Raw genomic sequence first — 25410 nt, forward strand, 5'->3', positions numbered from 1 at the left:
TGGCTCCACTGGAGGAAAACACACCCCGGTCTCACATTAAAGAAGCCAAACTGTCGGCTTCAAAGAGAAAAGGCAACATCCTGTCACAGGCCATGCTCTGGCAAAAACGTAAGTGGTTTGGCTGTGGCTGTCAGACCCAAGCGAGTGCCAGCGGGGCAGGGCGATCACAGCTTGGCCTGGAATTGGGGAGCTGGTGGTGGAGGTGATGGGGCCACGCAGGGAGGGGGTCTGGGTTCCAAGTCTGGGAGCCGGGAGAGGGGAGGTGGGCAGGATGGAGCCTGGTGGAGAAACCAGCCTGTCAGAGGTGATGCTGATTTTCCAGGCTGGAGGGGAACGAACTAGTGTTCCAAGGTGGGACGGCTCAGGGTACCTCCGCTTCTGTGCATGAATCACTGTGGTGAAGAAAGGGCAGTTTATGATTCACACAACAAAAGCCAGATGTGGGATGGGTTTGGGGTTGGGAGGGAAAAGCCATGCAGTTCTTTACAGGAGGGGCTTTATTTCCATAAGTCGTGGCTCTTCAGCCTTCTGTTGAATTCCCTGGGCCTGTTTCTAGCTGAGTGACTTAGCTTTGTGCCAGGGCGTGACTTGTTCCTGTGGATACCCTGGGAGGAGTGGAGACCTGGCTTGGTGAAGCGTGTCCTCACTCGCTCCACTGTCTTGCCTTTCGTCATTCTTTTTTCCCTTCTGTGACAAGGCTTGTCTATCCCACTGCAAAGGGAGCAGTGGGTTTATCTTTGGCCTTGATTTTTATCCCTGGAGTTGGATGGAACAATTGTGAACTTTATTTTCCTTTATGTGGACTAAACAGCGACTTACCTTACTAATAACTGAAATAATACAGATTATTTACAACATTCTTTTGACAAGGTAAACAGAGTCAACTCATCAGCCTCTGAGAGTTGAACCTTATTGGGGCTTAGTTCTATACTTCGTCAAGCAAGAAAAATGACCAAAAATTGCTCTGTCTTTCTCTTAAAGATTCTTAGTTCCTTAAAATGCCTTTTAATTAATTTAAGTACGCTGTGCCTCAAGCATGCTTAATATAAGAGAATCTAGATTTACAGAAGAAGATATATTAGGGAATGTTTTTATTTTATGGAAAGATACTTGATTGGATCCACTAAAGTTCTGAAAATATAACTTCATTGATTAAAATGTGACACTGTCACCTTATCACCAATTTATTGTTTGCTTTATGTCTTACGTAAATTTCTCTGGAATTAAGCTGATTAACAAGTAACACAGAAGAGTGATTTCAAAATTTCTCAGATTGTGAAAACCCACCATTGTTTGATATCAAAAGATCCATTTTTTAAAAAAATAAAGAGAAATGAACTTTAATTTAGGTTTGAGAGTTATAGACTCTTTCCAAGATAACTAGGAATATTCAAGAATTGTTGGCACGCGACTCTTCCCAACAGGTGATGGAGCAGCGGCAGCCTATCCTTCCTGGGACAATGGCAGCTGACCCTGTTGTGAGTGCTCTGTGGATGAGAGCAGGTGGGCATTCATGTTTTTACTGGGGGCTCCTAAGCATCTGTGTGCCTTTTCACTTAGGGCTGAATCATTTGATTTTTGTGTGAGCCGCTGGAAGGAGTTTTGCCTCAGCTCCTACCTTCTATGAGCAAGTCACTTTCCTTTTTCTCAATCCTTAGGTTTTTCGTATGTAAAGTGGGGGTAAAAATCATATCCACACTGAGGATCTACCCTTAGTAAGTGAGGTGCCACTGAAGTCATGTTCATTGCTCTGTCTGCATCAGCCTCTGAGATATGAGTTGCTTCCCTGCATTCACAATCTGCCATATTCTCCCCGCTTGGTTCCGTACTACATTTTTTCATTTCTAATTACTTCTAAGAGATGAACAGACTTTTTGTTTTTTGTTTTTTGTTTTTTTTTTTTTTTGAGACAGAGTCTTGCTCTGTTGCCCAGGCTGGAGTGCAGTGGCGCGATCTCGGCTCACTGCAACCTCTGCCTCCTGGGTTCAAGTGGTTCTCTTGCCTCAGCCTCCCTAGTAGCTGGGACTACAGGTGCCCGCCACCACACCCAGCTATTTTCTTTGTATTTTTTAGTAGAGATGGTGTTTTACTATGTTGTCCAGGCTGGTCTCGAACTGCTGGACTCAAGTGATCCACCCGCTTTGACCTCCCAAAGTGCTGGGATTACAGGTGTGAGTCACCGCACCTGTCCCCCAAATTTTTTAAAGGGGATGCTGGAGGGCATGCTTCCTGCTCACACCTTGGAGACCAGTCAGATAGATCAAAACTCCATTGTAAGGGAGACCACACTGTAAGCTCATCAATGGAATAACTGGGGTAAATGTTTCCACATGTTCAGATGAACACAAATCAAAATTATCTTGAATTGTCCTTTAAGCCTTAAAGGAAAAGTAGGAGAGACCCTGGGCTCTGGACCCATCCCCTTAGCCTGAACCCAAGTATGTGGTATAGAGGGCACCTGGGTGACTAAACACTGTGAGAAAATCAGTAAAAACAGGGCAGCATGTCAGCCCACTTAGAATCACCCGATGGAAGGGCAGGGTTTGAAATCAGACACCAAGAGTGCTGAAAGGGCACTTTCTTTTTTCAGAAAACACCCTCGAGGCATGAGCTGAAATGACTGTACTATGGGGTTCTGGAAAGGGTTAAGAAAACATTCACTTTGTGAATGTTACCTCCTCCCTACCTAGCCCATGACCCTAGTTTGTGGACTAAATGTGAACCCTGGCTTTTGGTTAAGATTAGAGCATAACGTGACAAAGCCCAGAATTGCTGGCACAGAGAAGTAGAAATCTTCAAGCCCCAACCAATGGATTTGAGACTTGCTTGATGGGCTGGTTGGATGAAGACGTCACTCCACCTGTAGATTCTCTCCCTGGGTTCTGGACTTGGACCTGCTGGTCAGGTGCAGATGTGAAGAATTACCATCCCTCCCTAGCTAGTAACAGTGTAGTGGAAATAGCAGGAACCTTGGAGGGAGACAGGTCTGAAAGTTGACTGGGCAACTTAGTTCTTCCTTTGAGAGAAGGAAATTTCCATTCATTTCCTCATCTGGGAAGTGGGGATTCTAATGTCTGCCTCCCAAGGTTTTTGTGAGAATTAAAGTAGAGAATGTGGGTAAAATGATAGCAAGTTTCCTGATAAGTAGTGGTAGGGGTGAGTTAGTGCCTTCCATCCTGGAAACCTCCTGTGGGCCCATCTTGAGTGATCAGTGTTATGTTAAATTCATATATCCTTTTCCACACTTTGATTAGAATAGTTAAAAAGCCACAGTCTACATATTCTTGGGTGATAGGATATTGCAAAGTTTTCCAAGGGTCTAAAATAGGGGTCTGCAATCTATGACCTCTGTGCCAAATCAGGCCTGCCACCCCATTTGTAAATAAAGTTTTGTTGGAACACAGCTATGTCTATCATTTGAATATTGTCTAGGGCTGCTTTTGCAGAGTTGAGTAGTTGTGAGAGAGACTGTGCAGCATGCAAAGCCTAAAATATTTTCTCTCTGGCTTATAATAGACAAACATTGCCAACTTCTGGTCTGAGATAATTTGTTTGGTTCTTCAGGCATTCATTTCCTTAAGATACTCAGTATCAGGCCGGGTGCGGTGGCGGGCGCCTGTAATCCCAGCACTTTGGGAGGCTGAGGCGGGCGGATCACGAGGTCAGGAGATTTGAGACCAACCTGGCTAACACGGTGAAACCCCGTCTCTACTAAAAATACAAAAAAATTAGCCAGGCGTGGTGGCAGGCGCCTGTAGTCCCAGCTACTCGGGAGGCTGAGGCAGGAGAATGGCATGAACCTGGGAGGCGGAGCTTGCAGTGAGCCGAGATCGTGCCACTGCACTCCAGCCTGGGGTACAGAGCGAGACTCTGTCTCAAAAACAAAAAACAAAACAAAACAAAACCTCAGTATCCTTGGGTTGTACATTGCTAACACCAATGGGAAATAAAACTTGCAGCCAATTCATTAAATAATTTGTACAATGCCCCAAACTGATTTGATTGAATTTCTTCCTTAAAAGTGATAGAACTGTGTATAATAAACTGAACTCCATTTGCTAGAAAGTGAACAAATTGGACAGTTGCTTTTTATTGTTGTTGTTTGTATTAGGGAACAATCTACATGCTAATGAAAGGAAAGCTTGACTGATTTTCTTTGGACTGGCTGATTGTCTTGGTGTCCTGTGGACTTGGCCTTGGAACAGGAAATAATTCGTATCAAATTACTATGTCATGGATATGCCTTTGCTTTTAGACAACTTGAACAGAGCAGAGATTTAGCAAACAGAAAAATTAAGGCCTTAAAATTCTCATCAACATAGAACTCTGCTCTTCAAATGTACTCTAGGGTTCCACTAAAGAGCCAATATTGTTTGGGAGGCAGTTAAAGATAAGTAAAATGTGTACTATGCATATAATTTTTGGAAGCCTATCTCCTACATAAATTTAAGCACAACTTACAATTAGAGGTAATTTAGGTTTCTGGACAACCTCTAATATTTCTATTCTATGTTACAACCTTTGCTTATTTAATAAGCCTCGTGAGCACCTTTACTTCTTACCAGGTTGATTCCATTGATTCAGCAGTTCTTTTTTTGAGATAGAGTCTTGCTCTGTCACCCAGGCTGCAGTGCAGTGGTGCAAGATCAGCTCACTGCAACCTCTGCCTCCGAATTCAAGCGATTCTCCTGCCTCAGCCTCCTGTGTAGCTGAGATTACAGACACATGCCACAACGCCCAGCTAATTTTGCATTTTCATTGGAGATGGGGTTTCACCATGTTGGCCAGGCTGGTCTCGAACTCCTGGCCTCGAGTGATGCACCTGCCTTGGCCTCCCAAAGTGCTGGGATTACAGGTGTGAACCACCACGCCTGGCCAATTAAGCAGTTCTTGCTGTTAAGGGCAAGTAGAATCCAAAAGAGAGACACAAATTCACATGCACCTTCTGTAGGTGAAATAAAGGACAAACATCAACCAAATACGCAGATTTAATTGGTAAAAGAGCAGATGATGTTCTTGATGGATATTTTACTTCCTGCCACTTATATTTATTTACTAAAGAAAATGCCAGATTTGTCCCCAAAGTTACTGACTCAGAAGTTTTGAAAGCTCTCTCCCAATTCACACTTGAGATTCTGTTCTTTCATGAGGAACCAAAAAAAAAAAAAAGAAAAAATCAAGTTTGCCTACAGCTGTTCATTAAATGTGTGGGCATTTAATTCATAAAGAAGTCTTCTAAATATTTGCTTTTAACTTTCCCATTACAAAGTGTTTTTTCCCTCTTTGACATCTTTCTAAAGTAGTTTATCTTCCCACTTAATGAAGATGTCCACCTATTTCTTTTTTTTATTAATTTTTATTTTTTTTTAATTATACTTTAGGTTTTAGGGTACATGTGCACAATGTGCAGGTTTGTTACATACGTATCCATGTGCCATGTTGATTTCCTGCACCCATTAACTAGTCATTTAGCATTAGGTATATCTCCTAATGCTGTCCCTCCCCCCTCCCCCAACCCCACAACAGTCCCCGGAGTGTGATATTCCCCTTCCTGTGTCCATGAGTTCTCATTGTTCAATTCCCACCTATGAGTGAGAACATGCGGTGTTTAGTTTTTTGTCCTTGCGATAGTTTACTGAGAATGATGGTTTCCAGTTTCATCCATGTCCCTACAAAGGACACGAACTCATCATTTTTTATGGCTGCATAGTATTCCATGGTGTATATGTGCCACATTTTCTTAATCCAGTCTATCGTTGTTGGGATGTCCACCTATTTCTTATTCTGAGCCAACCAAACCAAAGTTGGCTAATTGATTGTGAACATTAACATAATTCTCACCTTTATGAAATGCTTAGTAACACTCTAGTTTTCTCGTTTTTGTAGAACTGCTTGACAAAAGTGAGCCTACCTGGGATGGGGAGGCCTTCTCTGAAACCCTCTTGTCCTGCTTGTGTGATACTGGGGACAAAGCACTGTCCTTGTAGGCAGGAGCCAGGGGTTCTACTTTCCATTCTACACAAAATTAGATGAGAGACCTTAAGCAAGCCACCTAACCACTTTGGGTCTCAAATGTTCTAGTGTTGGAATGGAACTTGCCTTTTCCTGGCTAATTTTCCTAGAGATTGAACTTGATTGAGGTTCTTTGCCAGCTCTAATTGCTGAGTTTTCCTGAGTGTTTATATAAAAAATAAATAAAAGTTTAAAATCAGAAGTCCTTAATTTAATAGATGGGGTTCTTCTATCTGCTTAGGGCCGTGTTTTTATACCTTGGCTACACACTGGAATGCTCTGAGGAGATTTAAGAAACACAGATGCCTGGATCTCAACCTAGAGCTTCTGATTAAATTGTCCTGGGCATTGAAGGAGAGCTGCAAATGCCTCCCAGTTGGGAAGGCTGAGAACTGCTGACCTGGAGGTTGAAATGGATGGCTTCTAATAAACCTTTGGGCATTGCTAAGAGCAGAAGAATGCTCAATCCTTTTAACAGTGATAAACAAACATCTCTGGGGAATGGAGAACTTATTTGGTGCTATGCAGTATACAAAATGTTCTGTTGGATCAGTTTGGATTACATTTGATTGCTGGTGAAGAGACCTGAAATAACGTAGATTTAAGTAAGACAGTGGTGTCCTTTCTCTCACATAAAAGAAGTCCACAGTAGGGTGTTCAGGATCTTATGGAGTCTCACAGTGCCAACAACACCCAAGGCTCCTTTTTTCTTTCTAATCTGCCGTCCCTGGCGTGTGGCTCTTGTCCTCAAGATTTTTTTCATAGTTGCCATTGTAACTCCAGCCATTACATCTGTGAGCATCACATCTTTGGACAAGGAAGAAGAAGAAAAGGGAATAGCAAAAGACCATGCCTCCCAATTGCTGCCCCTTCTCCCTCCCCAACACACAACTTCTGCTGACATCTGATGCCATTTCTATCTACAAGGGAGAATAGCATAATTGTTTAGCTGGGCACATTGCCACCCTCCATAATGCAGGGGCTGTTAGAAAGGAAGGGAAGGTGGATGTTGAGTGTAACAACTGCCAGTCTTCATTATGCTTTGAGTGCATTATCTCATTTAATCCTCATAAAAACTCCATGAAGAAGATTCTGTTGTAAGGTTCATTTTATAGATGAGGAAACTGAATCATGAAGATTAAGTTAGTAACTCTCCCACAAAGCAAAATTCATGTGAACAGACCTCAAGTGTTGGCCTGCTAAGCTGTCCTGTCTCCCTGCCACAGTGCCTGTCTCTCTCACAGTGCGTAGGAAGTATTCTTGGTAAAAGCACAGACCTTCCATGTCAGATAAGGGACCAATGGCAAAATGAGGCCTGCAGATGGTAGTTCATACCATGAGAACCCATTTTGTTTGTTTAACATTTACTTCAGCTTACCTGTTGAAGAAAACAAGGTCTCTGCTTGTAGCTGGGCCTTCTCTGGGGGACAGTTTGAAGACATTTTAGCTATAATAAAAGGCTCAGAGAAGGACCTAGAGTTTGCCCCCAAATAAGCCAGCCCTACTCTTTTCTGTGCAGTTTTAGTAGAGAGCCCGATGTGGCAGGCAGCCTTTGCTGGGAGCCAAGGCTTCTGCCTCCATGGCACTTCCTTCATTCTGAACTTTCTAGACTTTGGAAAAGTCAGGCTGCTCCTTCATCTCTCTCTCTCTCTCTGTGTTTGTGTGTGTGTGTGTGTGTGTGTGTGTGTATTTGTGTGTGTTTAGGTGGGGTGTGGAGAGTAAGATGTAGAGAGTAGGGTTTAACTTTGAGTTAGAGAGTGACACTTCTGTTCTTTCTTTGCCTTTAGTAGTTAAAGCTTAATTTCTGGGGCAGGCAGATCTGAGTTTGAGTCCTAGGTTTATGCCTTACTGGTTGTGTGACACTGGCAAGTCCTTTTTCCTCCTTCTGCCACCATTTCTTTATAGGCATGCACCCGGGGTGTGACTCTTACTTTATGGGATTGTGGTAGGGGTTTTCTGCTGTGCTTGGCATTAAGTAAACACTCAATAAATACTAGTTGCTATTATTATCTTCCCATTCTGTCACAATCTACCTCTGAAGACAAAGGTTATGCTGGCTAATTTTAGATTACAATTTGTATGTCCTCTGGGTTCTGCATTTCTTGTGAAATGGCAGGGCACACATCTCCAGTCTTGTAACTTGTGGTGGGTTAGTGATCACGGTTACTTCTGATGATTAATCTGACCATTCTATGATCAAATTTGGAACTCGCGTCACAATTTTCCTACCGACCTTGTAAGGTAGGGTGGCAGCAAGACTTGTACTGACTGGCAAACTTGTGTTTGTTTTTTTAATTCACAAGATTGGACTGAGTGTTTGTAATCTAGTTGTGAGCAGAATGACACTTGAAATATGCAAGAAATAGATACCGAAAACTGAAACAACAATGTGTGGCCTCCTTTTCTTAGTAACGGTTTCATTAGTACCACTTTCTGGGAAGAGCTGGTCACCAAAAGATTATAAACCAGAATCATTCTCAGACCAGGTGCTGGGACAAAAAAGGATTTGACCAGTCTTAAACTGAATTACTTTTTAATCCACTAGAAAGAGCCATACATTTCACTGGAAGAGAGCAAGCATACAGGACATTGTTAAAACTTTCCAGGACTAGGAAATGCTGAGGTGACAGAAAGGAAAGAAAAGAAGAGAGGCAAGAGAGTTGACAATAGAAGCAAGTCTTAATGTTGGATGAAAGGCACACCAATTCAGGAAGGAAAGGAATAGAAGGAAAATCAACCATCTATTCATCATCCCATGCAGGTATGCATCCCTCTAGGCATCCATCCAATAATGGAATTATTTCCAGCTAGAGAAACCAACCAATGAAATAAATTATCTTCAGCAGAAGGTGGGGATGATGGAATCAGGGCAGGTGTCATGGAACATGTAGCATTGGGTTTGCATCCTGAAGAATAGATGATAATCTGACTTCTTGCTTAGATCCTGGGATGTGCAGATGCATCTTAGGACGTAAAATATTAGCACTGGGAAGAAAATCCAAGGATTTCTAGGCTGATGTCTATAACAATTTTGTTATAAACTCCCTTATTCAAACCAAATCTACTGTAGAACTTCAGTATAAGAATAAAAATGATGCAGTTTTGGGGGGATATCTGGAGCTCTGATTGCTTATGTTCCCTCACATTTCCCTGCCATTCTCACTCTGTTGGCACCTGCAGGCACCATAACTATATTCCAGGGTTCTTCAGATCACAGCTGGATCCCCCTGACCTGGCCAATCTACCCCTCTTTTTAGCAAGATCCCTGCTAGCTGGTCACAGAGAGTGGCAGTGAGTGGCTGTGAAACATATTGCACTGGTCTTCATCAAACTTTGAAGCTGTGAAGACTATGTGTTCAGTCTTTGTGGGTCTCTTGTGAATAAGGAGGGGGTAAATTCCTAAAAAAGTGACCAAGTGACTTCTTTCTCAGGCTTGATACTAAAAACCACTCCCCTTCTCCATTGTCTTTCATAAAGGAATCCCTTGCATCATGAGGGCCATTGGTGAGCAAAGCTGAGCATTATCCAGAAAGCTCCTCTTGACCAACCGTGATGTCTCTCATGAATCCATTGTTAGGGCTACTCTCACTTGTGTAGGCTACACCCCAGGCCACCATGAGCCTTGGAACTTGGGCAGTTGAGTCTGACGCCAAATATAAAACTAATGCTGGGGTCTGAAGAGTCCATTCTCCAAGAAAGTGGTCCTTACCTGATGGTCTCAGGAAAAGTTAGGTTTTTTCAATAAAGCTCTTTGGTCTTGAAAAGCCAAAATTAGATATTGCCTGAATCAAGGAACAAAAAATCAGATATCCATCTGCCTCCTCCAGCTGCCTAGCCACAGGTTATTCCCATCCTAGTTCAGATGGGCAATTCTAGATTCAAGCCTTGATCTAATAAGGAAAGAGACAGCCCTTTCCTCTGCTCCATCCCTCACTGTGGTACTGCCTTGCTATAGAATTGGGGTGGCCACTGGGGTGGGTGGACTCTCCTCATTCACCTTCTGGTCTGGGATGGTAGGTCTGGAGCTCTGTTTAGGCGCTTTCTCTCTCCTTCTGATACCCCACTCTCAGCAAATTTGAGGCAATGCCAAATACGTAATCCAGGAATCTGCTTTACTCTACAAGGTGATAAAACTCCCATCTATGGGCACTGAAGAGCCCTCCCTTGCCCATTGTCACATTTCTATTCCATATGCGATATGTGCTGCTAGGTTTCTAGCCCCCTTGGGGGAGTATCTACAACATCGCCTCAGCCATGGCTGTGTTTCTGGCCTTTAGGAGATACATATAGGTTCCTTAAGGGGCTGCATCTGAGGTCAGGACAAGGGAACGCCATCATACTCTGTCTGCAACCTAATCGCTGCCATTCAAAGATATCCAAGGTTTTTCATTTCTAAAGTCATCCTTTAAAAACTCATATCTGCTGCAACCTAATCCTCTGGTGACTTCTGAAGAAAGAAGTCTTCTGCTCAGCTCATCATATCTTTATAAAAGGCCATTTCCAGGGTTTGGCGTCTCCTGTCTAGGATTGCTGTATGAAAGTGAGGTCTTTCACCAGCCCCTCTGCAGCATCATTGGCCTCCCTGTCTCCTAAGTAGGGGTATCTTGCTGCCTGGGGATTCCAGGTACCTGAGGGATTAATTCCAGGAGCATAATGAAGGCAGGTAGAGACAGGCCTTGCAGGCAACAGAAGGCCCTGGGTATGCTGAAGACAGAGACATTCAGTATCAGGATGTAGCTGAATGGGGGCAAGTTAGGGTCACTGTACCAAGGCTACTTCTCCGATGACAGATGGGCCATGGATTGTTGGCTGAGATCAAAGGAGAAAGGGCTATTTGTTGGGAGCTCATTATGCACCAGGTGTTTCATTGTATTAATCTCATACAGTTCTCATGATAACCCTTTGAGATGGATATTATTACTTTCATTTTGCAGATGGGGAAACTGAGGCACACTCTGGTTAAGTGATTTGCCAAGAGTCACACAGGTAATAAGCAACATAACAGGCTTTCTAAACTAGGTCTAGTCCCAAACTATACCACACTGCTTCTCAATGACAAGAATTTTAGTGTTGCACTAGGTCCTTCTTCCCCTCCCAGTTGAAAAGGGCCCTTGCTTAGATGGAGGCAGGTTATGACTTCATCAAGGGTAGCTCTAGGCTGGCACAAAAGCCTCTGCAAATTTGAATCTTAGCAAGTCATGCTCGAGACTCAGTATGGAAGCTCTGAAACCTGCTGATTTCCATCTTAGAATCTGAGTTCCCTGGACTCCTCTTCTCTTGGTGGGCCGATCAGCCAAGATAGTGACACACCCTTAGGATTCACTCAGGATCAGCCACTTAGAGTGTCTGGGACAAGGGTCTGCTCATGGTGAGGCCTGAGCCTCTGGCCCCAGACCAGCCCCTCTGCATTGGAGACAAAACAGTCATATCTCTTGCACTCCCCTCTATACAGTCTCTACAGACTTGGGGCCCCAGTTTGCTGCTTGTTCAAGCCTTACTAAACAAGGTGTAGGTGGAAACCATCCAAACAAGCCAGAACCACTTCAGTTCTGAGGCAGATGCAGCTCTGTCACAGTTTGTAATTCTAAATTTGTTTGTGCAATTATTTGATTAAAGTCTGTGTACCCCACTAGACTAGACTGTAAGCTCCAAGAGGGCAAGAACCTCATCTGTTCTGCTCAGCAAGTACTTGTTCAATGAATGCTTTGCCAGGGGTCTCTTGGTCTGGTCCCCTACCCTGGGACACAGTGTATCTGAGATGGGAACCCTTTCTGCTCCAGTGACCCCAGTTTCTGTAAAAGGCAGGCAGATGCAGCTGCTTTCTCAGGTGGACCTGTCCGCTGTCATTTCAGTCGAAAAATACCAAAAATAAAACCTTGCGGGGAATTGTTTGGGTCTCTCAGTTCTCGTCACTCCTCATGTGAGAAGGCTGCTGACAAGGTTCTCGTGGACTGATCTCTCCTCTCTTGGCTGGGCAACACCATTTCTTAGGGAAATTGGCACTTGAGGGAGACTGGATCAGGGTAGTCCAAGCCCAGACTTTAACTGGAGCGAGGAGGGTTAGGACGGGGCCAGGAATCATTTGATGATCAACCTGCAGTGTCGCTCAGAGAAATAAATGGGACTTGCCCGGGCAGGGACAAGGCAGGCAGTGAGGCAAAAGTGGACTGTACTTGGAATCGCAGGTCCTGGGCTTGGTTGAGGACACTGTAGTCTCTTTGGTTGACTACACTTACAAGTGTAGTCGTTTGGCAAGTCACTGAACATCTCTGAGCATCACTTTCCTTCTCAGTAAAGGAAGGGAGGGGAAGAGGAATACGTTGTAGTGAGGCTCCACCTGCAATCATTAGTGTCAAAATCTCTATGGAACATCATGCACATAGGAATGTGGTGATTTCAGAGCTCCCGAGAGTTAAGAATGTGACCAGGAAACACATGGACCTTTGCCACCCGTTCATTCAACAGACCTGAGTCCCTGGGAGCAGAGAATGGGTACAAACAGCCTTCTGTGCTTGACCTGATCTGCAGGAGGCTCAGAGGAAGGGAGGTGTGGTGTGGAAGGTGCGGAGAGCGCAGGGGAAAGGATCCCTGGGAGTTGTGCCTGTGAGGGAAGGGTTAGAAGGCCGCGGCCACGCGGAAACCTCTCGCACTCGAGGCCTTTGGCTGCCCCTACCTGCGGTTGTGGGGAGGGACACCCAGAAGTTTAGGGACAATCCAAGTAATCCTGAGGCCGTAGGGTGTAAATGCTCAGGTCTGAGCTTGGTGGAGAAGGGTGGTCTTCTGTGGGTCAGTGGGCTCTTGACTTCAGCCTAATACAACCTAGAGGGATCCCTGTGACCGCCCTGGGGGTCCATTTCCTGTTGGCTATGACCTCCATTAAGTAGGAATCACTCGGCCCCTAGACCACTTTGGTCTGGGGCTCTGTGGCTCTAAGACTGAAAAACCCTCTGCTGTCACCTCCAACATACCTTAAGAGTGTCCCCTGGGTCCCACTGTCAGGGCTGTTCTTTCTAGGTCCTGGTGGCTTGCCTAGGTCTGGGGAAATTCTCAGTGACCGTGGCCCCTGGTTCAGCCTTTCCCAGGGGACCTGCCCATGGTTGATGAGTGAGATCTTTGGGGCTGATGGGAAGGAATAGTCTTTTAGAATGGGGACACAGGGAGGGCACATGTCACTGTCTGTTCCTTGATCTTCTCCACCCAGACCAGAGAACATGAGGTCAGCCACCATCTTTTTGATCTGATAGAGACATCCCAGCCTACCAGGCAAGATATTACAACTTATTCTTCGGCTGTCCAGCAGCCTTGCAGGCAACATCAAATTGTACTTCAGTCATGGTTCCCCTTTCTCTCATGTCTTCCAATCACCTTTAAAGTCACCTTTCTCCCCCTGCTGTCCTTTTCTCCTCTGTCCTGGGTATCATCCAGATTGCAGGATATATGAGTGACGTGTTTATAATTCCTGGCTGCAGGGTCCTCTCAGTTCAAATGTTAGTGAATGGGAAGCCTGCGTTTTCATGCATATGGGATTTCTTTGTTGGCCTATGTTGAACAACAACAAGAAATGTCAACTAAAATATAGTGTAAACGAGTGGGAAAGCCTTTCTGTAGTGTGTCAAGTCCAACCTTTGGCCAAAACCCAACTTCTTTCTTCCTGTTTGGAAAAAAATCAGCCATTGTCCATGAATGGAAAGAACAAATTTGAAAACTTTGACTCAGACCGTCACTGTAAGAAAAGCACCCACATTAGTGTTTCAGTTAAAGATGTGAATAATCCTTTAGCCAACTGGAGTTAATGTTCTCTAGAAGTCCTTGGGCCACAAGCACAAACAAAATTCTTTACATGAAAATGTAAGCAATTCTTTTTTTTTTGTTTGAGATGGAGTTTCACTCCTGTCGCCCAGGCTGGACTGCAATGGTGCGATCTTGGCTCACTGCAGCCTCTGCCTCCTGGGTTCAAGTGATTCTGCTGCCTCAGCCTCCTGAGTAGCTGAGATTACAGGCTCCTGCCACCGCACCCTGCTAATTCTTCTATGAAAATGTAAAGAATTCTTTATATGAAAGTGAAAGGTGGCAGCAACTATTGTGACTTGATTTTCAGTTAGAAGCCAGGGCAAGTTTGTTGGCCATAGTCTTGAATTCCTATTGTTCAATTAGTTTTGCTACAAATAAAGAGAAAATCGTATTTCTTCTCAGTGGGTTTTTTTTCCCCTGAAGATTCAACAGCAGAAGATATTTCCAGTGATTACTTAGAGTGATCAATAGTGTGTCACTATTAACAGTGTGTCACATGTCCTTCTGGGCTAGGGGCTTTTATCTTTCAAAATGGCCTTGTGTGGCTACAAGCTTTACCTGATTTTTAGGTAAGTTCCTAAAAAATTGACCAAGTGATTTCTTTCTCAGGCTTGATGCTAACAACCACTGCCTTTCTCCAATGTCCTTCATAAAGGAATCCCTTGCATCATGAGGGCCATTGGTTAGTAAAGTTGAGCATTATCCAGAAAGCTCCTCTTGACCGGCTGTGATGTCTCTCATGAATCCATTGTTAGGGCTACTCTCACTCACATAGGCTGCACCCCAGGCCACCATGAGCCTTGGTACTTGGGCAATTGGGTCTGACCCCAAATACAAAACTAATGCTGGGATGTGAAGAGTCCGTCCTCCAAGAAAGTGGTCCTTACATGATGGGCTCAGGAAAAGTTATTTTTTTCATAAGGCTCTCTTTGGTCTTGAAAAGCCAAAATTAGATATTGCTTAAATCAAGGGACAAACAACTGGATATCCAGCTGCCTCCTCCAGCTGCCTAACTACAGATTATTCCCATGTTATTCCTATCCTAGATAAGATGGGCAATTCCAGATTCAAGCCTTGATCTAATAAGGAAAGATACATTCCTCTCCTCTGCTCCATTGCTCACTGTGGTACCACCTTGCTGATTTGAGGTTCAACCAGTCAGTTGTGAATGGAGAGTACTCTCAGTAGGTGAGACGGTGGGACGGAAATGCATGCTTATCCTGCAGCCCACCTCGCCATTAGAGCAACTGTCTTAACTGTTGTCCACCCTGGTGCCTGGCCCTGGCAGCTCATGGGACATCACAAGAGGACAATGGCTGGGAGAAGGGCCTTCTCTCAAGGGTGCCTTGGAGGCTGTTTTAGGGAATGACATGGGCTCTCTTAAAGTTGCCCCAGAAGAGAAGTTACCATTGACCAGGCCCTAGGTGTTTGCTTAGCTCAGAGCCATCAGGAGGGACTTAGCTCCTTAGATGAGTAGCTCCTGCACTGTGGTGTGAATGTGGTTTGCAAGGTGCCATTAAATAAACAAGTGCTGACAATTTTACATATTTCCTGGGTGATATTTTATCATACTTTCATCAAGGAACTGGAGCACCATATTTATTTAAATCAGTACACTCCACATGTTCCTAGCTTGGTGCAAAGCAGGCACAAATGTCCACATGCAGCCAGGGTGCTGACTGAGGTGACCAGTTTGCATGAGTTTTCATGCTCTGCACTCTCCAGCAGAACAGCAGCTGCAGGACTCTTATTTTTGTGATGTGGAGCATGTCTGGGTGTGTGGCAGGGGGAACTGAAATAGTCTCTGCTGACTTTTTGTACCTACAGATTTTGTTTCATTGCTCATTTTGGAAAAGGGAAGCCCTTATAGGGGCCAAATTAATGGTTTTTCTGTAAATGATTTTTTTCCCCCTCAAACTCCATTGGCTTGACTTCCAGTGGTATAGAAAGGCAGTATGGTGAACTTCTCAGCCCAAAAAAGGAGATTTCTAATCAGGGCCGAGAGGCTCATGCTAAGGTGGAAAGATTTTCCTCCGTGATGGACTCTTGGATACCCACAGGAGACTTGAAAGGCCCTCAGACCACAGGATTAATGGTGAGAAAGCTTCAGGCTTTGAGGATGAACTACTTAGAGCTACAAGTTAATCGGGGGCTTATTAAAATCTCTGGAGAACTCTACTATGGGAAATTGGGCTTCTATCCTCTCTGCTGATATTATTTCAACCTCCTGGTTTATTTTGTTTGCATTTTTTATTATGATTTTAAGAAATTATTTAAAAAGTTAAAAATCTTTCTTTTACATATTCTAGTTTAGTTGTTTTGAAGTTAATTCAGGGATCCGGGAGCCCCAAGGGTGAGGCAATCGTGATTTTAGACAAACTTTTTTCCTCTCCCAAATTTGTATTTGTGGGCTCAGTTCTCATGCTGGTGGCAGTAGGGAGCTCAGTGTTTACTGTGGAATTAAAAATGTTTATTGTTGCTGCACATAGGTTGGTGTGAAAGGTACCAGCTGCAAGTTTCAACTTGCAAAAACACTTGGCAATTGGGCTCCTTTGGAATCGTCTTGAGGCTTCAGATTCTGATATTTCATGAGCACTTTGCAAAGTCACTATGAGAAGCACCCTCCCTCTTACCTGCTCCGTTGGAGTCAGTTACAGGATTCTTTGGCAGCTGGCTGTGGACATGTGCCGGGCAGTCAGGAGACCCTTGGGAGCTGTGGGAGTCCTGCAACGACAATAGGTAGAGGTGGGGACTTGGAGATTGCTCCACATATGGTCTGTTGTGCCAGGGCACGCCTGTTGACACTGAGTTCCAAGGAAGTCCAGACATTAGAGGGTGATACTCTCTGTCCACAGCACCTCCACCGATCGCTCTTTGTTCATTGACTTAGAAACAGTAGGAGGCGGAAAGCCCTCTCTTGACAAGATCCTGGAAGTGCCCAGCTGGTCCCTTTCCAGCCAAGTGTGTGGTGTGTCCACTTCCTGGGAGGGACTAGGACCAGGAGGCCTCTGAGCCCTTCCTCAGAAGTGTACATGCAAACAAGAGGAGGCTGAGCCATACACCTGTCTCTGAGATGGTCTGAGATATGTGCATATGGGATTGAGCCCTTCTTGTCCCTCAGCTGAATTAAGAGGGTGACCACAGTGCTCAGACCTCCAAGTAACCCCATTTCCCAAATTTCTCTCGAGTACACAATGCCTCAGACTGTACTTTATGCCTAAGGAATAGCTGCGAACCCAATTGAAGACAGGTGTGAATTGCAGGATGTGGTTGTGAACAGAACTGATGTGTGCAACAGCATGGATGGAACTGGAGGACGTTATGTGAAGGGAATAAGCCAGGCACAGAAAGACACAATTCTCATGCTCTCACTTGTATGTGGGAACTAAAAATTCACATAATTGAATGCATGGAGATAGAGAGTAGAATGATGGCTACCAGAAGCTGGGAAGGGCAGCAGGGGGAGTGGGAGTGGGGATGATTTATGGGTACAAAAATGTAGTTAGATAACATGAATATGATCCAGTATTTGATAGCACAACAGGGTGACTATAGTCAACAATAATTTATGGTACACTTAAAAATAAATAAAAGTATAACTGGATTGTTTATAACACAAAGAGGTGACAAATGCTTGAGGGGATGGGTGCTTTATTTACCCTGATGTGATGAGTATGCATTGCATGCCCACATCCAAATATCTCGTGTACCCCATAAATATATACACTGACTATCTACTCATAAAGATTAAAACGAAAAATGCTGACGTGGCCATGGGGTGACCCTGAGAAAGAGTGAGTAGAGTGTGGCAGGGCAGGTGCCCTGTTCGCTGACACGTCAGATTGTACCTGGGGCCTGTGGTCATCGCTGGGCACCACCCAGCAGTAGGGAAAGTGGCAAATGGAACTTGTGCAAGAGCGACTCACCCAGAAGGAAGGTGGGGGGACTAAAACCATGTCATTTAGAAATAGCTGAAGGAATGAGAAGTCCCTTCAGACCTAGGGGGACACCTGGTATCTCTCCTCAGATTTCGGAAAGGAATATTACTACTAATATTCATGATAATAGGAGCTCACATGTATTACATGCTTTGTGCCAAACTCTATTCCAAGCATTTCACATGCAAATCTTAAATTACCCTACAACATACATACCATTATGATCCTCACTTTATAGATGAGACAGCTGTAAATGGATTAAGAAATGTGAGTTTCATTAGAAGGTAATGGAGGGAAATACGGCATGTGTTGCCATAAGTTAGCCTCAGTAGGAGGAAGAGCTGTCTGACATGGTAATATCCCCCCGAAAGGAAGGTGGAAATGGCCAGAGGGAAGATAATTAAAACCACATGTATTGAGCATCTACCCTGTGCCAGACATGGCCTTTGGAGCTCCCCATGTGTTATTTTGGTTAATCCTCACAACCACTGTGTGAGAGAAGAATTATTATTCCCATTTTACAAACGAGGAAATTGAAGCCCAGAGACATTAAATAAATCTAAGAACTTTCCACCAGTAAGTGACAGCCCAGATTTGAATACGGGTATGTGTGGTTCTCAAGTCTACTGTCACTGGTGTTCAGAGCAAAGGTGGAGGTGCACAGGTGGCCCCGGGGCACAGAACCAGGCTGGTTCCCCTGCTAGACACTCCTATAGCAGCCTGAATTTCACAAGTTGTGATGCATTCATCTGCTGGTAACTTTTGTTGCTTGTCTTCCCCATTAGACTGCAAGATCCATGTGAGCGGATGGGTCCTGTGCAGCTCTGTACTCCTAGCACTAGAAATATTTGAAAGAATGAATGAATACCAGTAGAGATCTGTTGTTCAGACAGGGGAAGTTAAAATAAGGATAATGAATCTCCTATTGGGATGTTATCGGGAGATTCTTATGTTAAATTAGGAATGGATTATCAGCAGTTGTAATCCCAGTATATTTTCAGAATTACCTGACAGATTTTTTTTTTTTTTTTTTTTTTGAGACAGAGTCTCTCTCTGTTGCCAGGCTGGAGTGCAGTGGTGTGATCTCAGCTCACTGCAAACTCCACCTCCCAGGTTCAAGCCATTCCGCTGAGTCAGCCTCCTAAGTAACTGGGATTACAGGTGCCTGCCACCACATCTGGCTATTTTTTTGTATTTCAGTAGAGATGGGCTTTCACCATGTTGGTCAGGACGGTCTCAATCTCCTGACCTTGTGATCCACTCACCTCAGCCTCCCAAGAGAGATTTTTATACATACAGATTCCTAGGCCTATATCAGCCCCCTAGAATCAGACTCTCCTGGAGCAGGACCTGTACCTGTATATTGCATCATTTCCTGGTTGATTTGCTACCTGGCCAGCTGAGAGACCTTGGAGGATGGGTCTGAAGTCCACCTGAGATACTGGGATTCCTGACCCCCAACATCTGCCCCTGGGGCTCACTTCACACTTCCTGTTGCCTCTGCCCAAGCTTCTCTCTGCCTTCTGGGCTTCAAGGCCAGGCCTTGCTCGTGGCTGGAGCCTGGAGGGAGGTCTGGTGCCGAGTCAGGCATGGGACCTTATCAGCTGGGTATTTACTGAGCAAAGTTCAACCAGGGCAGTGCTGCAGATCCGGGTTTAACAGATACCTAGGCTTCCGGGACTTTGATTCAGAGCCCAGATCCCTGGGGCCCTTATCGGTGGATAATAATGGGCTCCCTGTGGAAGTCCTAAGGGCTAGTGTTTCTTGGCTGACCCAGGCCTGCTCTCTGAGAGCCCAGGGCCCCTAGGCCACAGGCTGTCTAGGTGGGCAGCTTGTCGCTTCCCAGCCACGGCGGCTTTTCAATTGCTCTCCCAGGCCAGGAAGGGCCCTATGCACTGGCTCTTATTTGGTTCAATGCTTTGGTTTCCTGGCTTTGATGGCAAGAGGGGAAGGAAACCTTCCCTCAGCAGCAGGTGGACACTCTCTGGCCCCAGGGCATATGGATCACCTTTGGGTAATTGTCCCATGCCCTGAAAGTCACTGAGAACCTGGGAGCCACTTGCCTCCATCCTAAAGGTGTAGGAGAGGTGAAGGGAAGACAAATGGCAGCATGTCTTAAAGAATCACCCAATTGATTAATCAATAAGTATCGACTGAGCTTAAAAATGATAGGCATGCCACTGGGAAGATATAGAGAAATAAGGTACAATAATTCACCTTGAGGTGTTTATAATCTAGTTGTGGGTATAAGACACTTCCATCAAAAAGAATGACTATTACATAACAGACTGAATTTTTTTGAATGCCTACCCTGTACCTGAGTTTATTTGAGGCATATACTGTTCTACCAATTTCCTACATCTGGTGACTTCTCTCAATATTCCTTTGATAAAGAAACTGAAGATTAAGAGGCACAGAGAGGTTTAGTAACTTGCCCAGGATCACACAGCGAGGTGGTAGCAGGGGCAGGATTTGAGGCCTGTGCTATCTGGCTCAGAGTCCCTGCTCTTACGGCTGTCCTCTACTGCCACCTATGATGAATACTAATCAGATCTGGAAATGTTTGAGAGGCTGTAGAATGTGGAAATTCCTCAGGCTGCAGGGGTCAGGCAGGAGGGTTGCATTTGTCTTGGGTCAGCAAGAATCAAGAGGTTGGAAGAAGTGAGAGGGAATTCTGACCATGGAAAACCTCAACCACAGATGAGGAGGTGAGACACGCAGGAACACGTAGAGAACACAGACAGACCTTCTGGTTGGAGTCAGGGTTTGTGTAGTAGAGAGTGTGCAAAGTGGTGAGAGAAATGGGTTCAGATCTCATTCTGAAGACTGTCCAATTCTAGGATAAGGAGCTGGGCCTTCGTTGTGTGGGTGCAGGGGACCCACAGAAGGTTTGGGAGTAGGAGGAGTGACAATACTGGAGAAGCGTTCTAGGAAGCGTCACGCGGTTCTCTGTGTTCAAGCATGACTTGGGGGAGCAGGCAGATCCATGAGGAAATGGGCACTTTGGGGTGGGGGCTCGTCTGAGAAGGACCATGGGCTCCAGGGACATTGCTTTTCACAGCCACACCCCCGGAGCAAGCCCCAGCCCCGGCCCGGCCATACCAGGGCGTCCGTGTGAAGGAGCCAGTGAAGGAACTGCTGAGGAGGAAGCGAGGCCACTCCAGCAGCGGGGCAGCACCTGCACCTACGGCGGTGAGAGTTTGTGTGTGTAAGAATGTGAGTGTGTGTTTGAGAGAATGTGTGTGTCAGAGATAGTGTGAGAGTGTATGTGTGTGTGAGTGTGTGTGTGAGGGAGTGTGTGTGTATGTGTGTGTGAGTGTGTGTGAGAGTGTGAGTGTGAGAGTGCGTGTGAGTGTGTATGTGTGTGAGAGTGTGTGTGTTTGTGTTTGTGTAAGAATGTGTGTGTGTGCAGGCAGACGGCTTGGGAGGTGACCAAGAGGATCAGGCAGGAAGGAGTGCAGGTCGCATGGTGGAGGCTGCCAGGGATAGAGCTAGGGTGGAGCAACTGGGATGAGGGATCAGGGCTGGCTCAGTTGGCCCACTGAACACAGCTACTGTCAAGGCCTGAGTGAGCGAATGACTTGCATACCCTGGTGTGAGTTGGGGGCTCCCCCTGAGAAGAAGAAGACACCAGCTCCCTGAGCGCACAGGCTTCCTGCTAAATGGAAACACAAATCTCTCACGTGTAGGTGGTGATGGTTGGGATACCGGGTGGGATGTTTTGTTCTAACCAGAGAGATTCCTACCTTCTACTCTCCTGCCCTGAGGCCCTCTGGGCAAGTTCCCTGCACAGGGCCAGTTGATGATGGCTAAACACTGACCCTGGTCTTCTCCTCTCCCCTCTAGGTGGTGCTGCCCCATCAGCCCCTGGCGACATACACCACAGTGGGTAAGAGTGCCCCGTAGCCCTGGTGGCCCCCAGGCCTCTCATCTGGGTGGCATCTGAAATTCTGTAATTTCCTTCTTCCCACAGGTCCTTCCTGCCTGGACATGGAAGGCTCTGTGTCTGCAGTGACAGAGGAGGGTGCCCTGTGTGCCGGCTGGCTCTCCCAGCCCACCCCGGCCACCCTCCAGCCCCTGGCCCCATGGACACCTTACACCGAGTATGTGCCCCATGAAGCTGTCAGCTGCCCCTACTCAGCTGACATGTATGTGCAGCCCGTGTGCCCCAGCTACACGGTGGTGGGGCCCTCCTCAGTGTTGACCTATGCCTCTCCACCACTCATCACCAACGTCACGGTATGTCACACAAAGGCAGAACTGCACCTGCCCATGCTGAGTGCACCCTTCTATAACCAGAGCTGACTTCTCGACCCTGATCTTCCTTGCTATTGATTCTCAAGATAATCAGGTCATCAAAGCTCGCCTTGTCCTCCATGGAGGCCTGCTCTGATTCTCATTTCCTGAAATATCTTCCACAAAGATGTCTCGCAGCCTCTCTTGTGATACTTTCTGCTCCTCAGGACTGGGGAGATCTTCTCTGATTCCCTGTTCTAAATCTCCCCAGCTTCCCTGCAAGCAGTGAATCTTGGTTCTGAGTTGAAGTTTTTAGTGAATGTGGTACCAAGTGAGATCTACATGGGGTCTTGTGTTGGAACTAGCCTTTCATTTCTATTCAGATAACTTAGGGAGTGATTGTTCACTTAATAATGGGGTTTAACAGAAGATTTCTAGGCTGAACAACAGGTGATGTTTTTGATGGTGTCAGACCCACGTGTGGGGTAATTTTTTAAAGTTCTGTCTCTACTGTCAGATTGCCTTGTTCAAATCCGTGCCCCTTCACTTACTAGCTATGTGACTCTGGGTTTAGTGACTTAAAACTCTCTGAGCCTCAGTGTCCTCATCTGTAAAGTGGGAATACCAAGAAAAGGGTCGTTGTCAGGATCAAATGAAATAATGAGTGTGGAGGGCTTAGCACAGTGTCTGGCATACAGAAACCACGAATATATATTAGTTATCATCATATCAAAGTCTGCTAACATTAACCAAGGGCCTGATGGGAAAGGAAGAGCCTCTTCCCCCAGGAATGAAGGAAGGAAGGGCAATAGATTTATGTTAATGATGCCTGTTCGACTAAAGGAATGGGAATTTTCTAAGTATTCAAGGGCAAAAAGACCTGTGGTTACAGCTGTATCCAGCTCCAGTCCAGGGAGACCGTGGGAAGTAGAGCTGGGCCTTGAGCAGTCCCAGAGCCCGCCTTCAATGGTGGAGCTTGCTTTTGTCCACCTTGTCTCCTCCGTTTCCCTCCAGGGTCCAGTGTCATCCTGACGCACCTGCCCCTGCCTCCAAGCACCTTCTATGAAAGGCCCGCAGGAGCCCTTCCTTCCCAGGTCCACCTGGCTACCCAGCAAACCAGTTTTGAGCCTGGATGATGATCGATAAGAAGGAGTTAATCCAACACCTCTCCCAGGCAACTCATTTCCATGTCAGGGGCCTGGGGTGAGGGTGGTGGGTGGAGGACTCATGGCTCCCAGCCATTTCATTACCAAGGATTCCTTTCGTTATTTATCCCCTTTCATCATTCCCACCTTCTGCTTTGAAAGGTTCTGTATATCAAACAAACAGTATTCATTAAGAATTAATTTATTTGTTTTGCCATTTTGTAAATTAACTCATCAAAGCTGGCTAGAGCTGTAAGTCCACACTCCTGATCAGTGGAGATAAGACCTGCTGTGGTGCTGAGTGGATGTAATTGTATTCCCGAGCAAAGAAACCTATAGTTACAGGTTTGTGACTGGGAAATGTAGAATTTCCATCTGGACTTTTGAAAAGCTGAGAATCAGGAGGCTTTCCCGGATTCTGTCTGCTTTCAGGACACTGGGATGGGGACCACTGGCTTAAGTCAAAGGAGAGGAAGCGGTTATGCTGTGGTGGGGTGTACACCTCAGCCCAGATTTCGGGAGGCTGGAAGGCCTCTGAGACCATTTCCAGCTCTATCATTCTGTGCAAAAACACCCTAACGCCTTGCTACTCAAACTCTGGTCCCTGGACTGGCCACATTGGAGTCCCCTGAGATCTGATTAAACATGCAAAATCCCAGGCCCCACTCCAGACTTCCTGTGCCAGAAGCTGCATTCTAACGAGATCCCCAGGAGGTTGAGAAAAGCCCTGCCCTAAATGATTCTAACAGTTTGCTGTCAAGACACAGGGACAGTAGGAGGGACATATGACAGGGGAGACAGGGATGGTAGGGGGAGATTTTGGCCTCTGTCTCATGAATCCATGCAGAGAGCATCCTCTTCTCTCTGCTTTCCTCAAGTGTGAAAGAAAAGTAAGAATCCAGGTCCCGCCTCTGTTGCAGGCCTGATCTGAGGTTTGTGAGGGCAGTCACCATGCAGGTGAGAGGTATGACGCGTAGAGCATTCAGGAGAAGGACTCTAACACTTGGAGGGTCATGGGGGGTGCCCATAAGTGGGATGGCCATGGAGATCAGCTCAGACACAGAGGAGGACGAGGATGTGGAAGGCACCAGGCACCAGGCAGCAGCAGGAAGGAAGGCCAAGTTTGCTGACAAAGCAGTGCTTCCCCCATCTGGGGATGGCCGGGCCTCCCCATGCTGGCCGCCACTAGAGGGGTGGGAGGTGACGGAGCTGTGTTGGCCCAAGGGGACCTCCAAAGCTGTTGTGTGGAGCCTGGACTGTCTTTGTGTCTGGGCAGGACAGTGGCCACCTTCCAGATACAGCTGCCAGGCTATGGTTTAACATGTATTTTCACAGATTTTAAGATGCATATGTTTTTCATGTTTTAAGATCTCTGAAATAGGAATGAATTTTGTATTCAACGAAACCTGGAAAATCTTTTCTAATTGGCTTAACCCAATGAGTTCGTTACTATTTGTATTCTATTTCATAGATGAGAAAAATGAGCCTTCTGAGCAGGAAGTGGCCTGAGCAAAGACATATAGCTAGGAAGGGTCAGGGTTGGGGCTGCGGTTGAAGTCAGCCTGGCTTCTCCCTTGCGGGAGACTTTGAGCAGGAGGAGGTAGAGCCCCATGAAGTGAGAAACCAGGAAAGGGCAGAGTTGAAGGGGGAGATGGAGGCCCCTCTAAGGGCAAGGATGGGTGGATGGGTCTCCCGGGGCTGCTAATCCTCTGTCCTGTGTTTTCCTGTCACAGACAAGAAGCTCCGCCACGCCCGCAGTGGGGCCCCCGCTGGAGGGCCCAGAGCACCAGGCACCCCTCACCTATTTCCCGTGGCCTCAGCCCCTTTCCACACTACCCACCTCCACCCTGCAGTACCAGCCTCCGGCCCCAGCCCTACCTGGGCCCCAGTTTGTTCAGCTCCCCATCTCTATCCCAGAGCCAGTCCTTCAGGACATGGAAGACCCCAGGAGAGCCGCCAGCTCATTGACCATCGACAAGCTGCTTTTGGAGGAAGAGGATAGCGACACCTACGCTCTCAACCACACTCTCTCTGTGGAAGGCTTTTAGGGGTGGCTCCCACCTGAGTCCTGTTCCCTGAAACTGGGATTTTAAAATGAGCCTGGAATTGAGCCCCAAGTTCATGCTTGTTTGGAGTAGTCATTTCATAACTACACTTTCTATGCACAGCTAGAATTGTAGACCTGTAAACCTTCCTTCCCTTCTTCCTTCCCCTCCCTCCCACACTTCCTCCCTCTCCCCCCTCCTTCCCTTCTTCCCCTCCCTCCCTTCTTCCTTTCCAACCCCTTC

At 46.2% G+C, this 25410-nt stretch overlaps 1 protein-coding gene across 1 annotated transcript; it reads left to right on the plus strand.

Annotated features, from left to right (window-relative positions):
* Window positions 1-25343, plus strand: POU2AF1 (POU class 2 homeobox associating factor 1). The gene is made up of 5 exons (XM_012495791.2): window positions 1-108; window positions 20803-20933; window positions 21588-21630; window positions 21715-21980; window positions 24856-25343. Exons 1-5 carry the CDS (start codon window positions 93-95, stop codon window positions 25168-25170), a joined length of 771 nt encoding a protein of 256 aa, XP_012351245.2. The 5' UTR covers window positions 1-92; the 3' UTR covers window positions 25171-25343.
* Window positions 25344-25410: the final 67 nt, after the last annotated feature.

This window comes from Nomascus leucogenys, chromosome 15 (assembly GCF_006542625.1).
Source record: "Nomascus leucogenys isolate Asia chromosome 15, Asia_NLE_v1, whole genome shotgun sequence".
In the NCBI taxonomy this organism is placed as follows: domain Eukaryota; kingdom Metazoa; phylum Chordata; class Mammalia; order Primates; family Hylobatidae; genus Nomascus; species Nomascus leucogenys.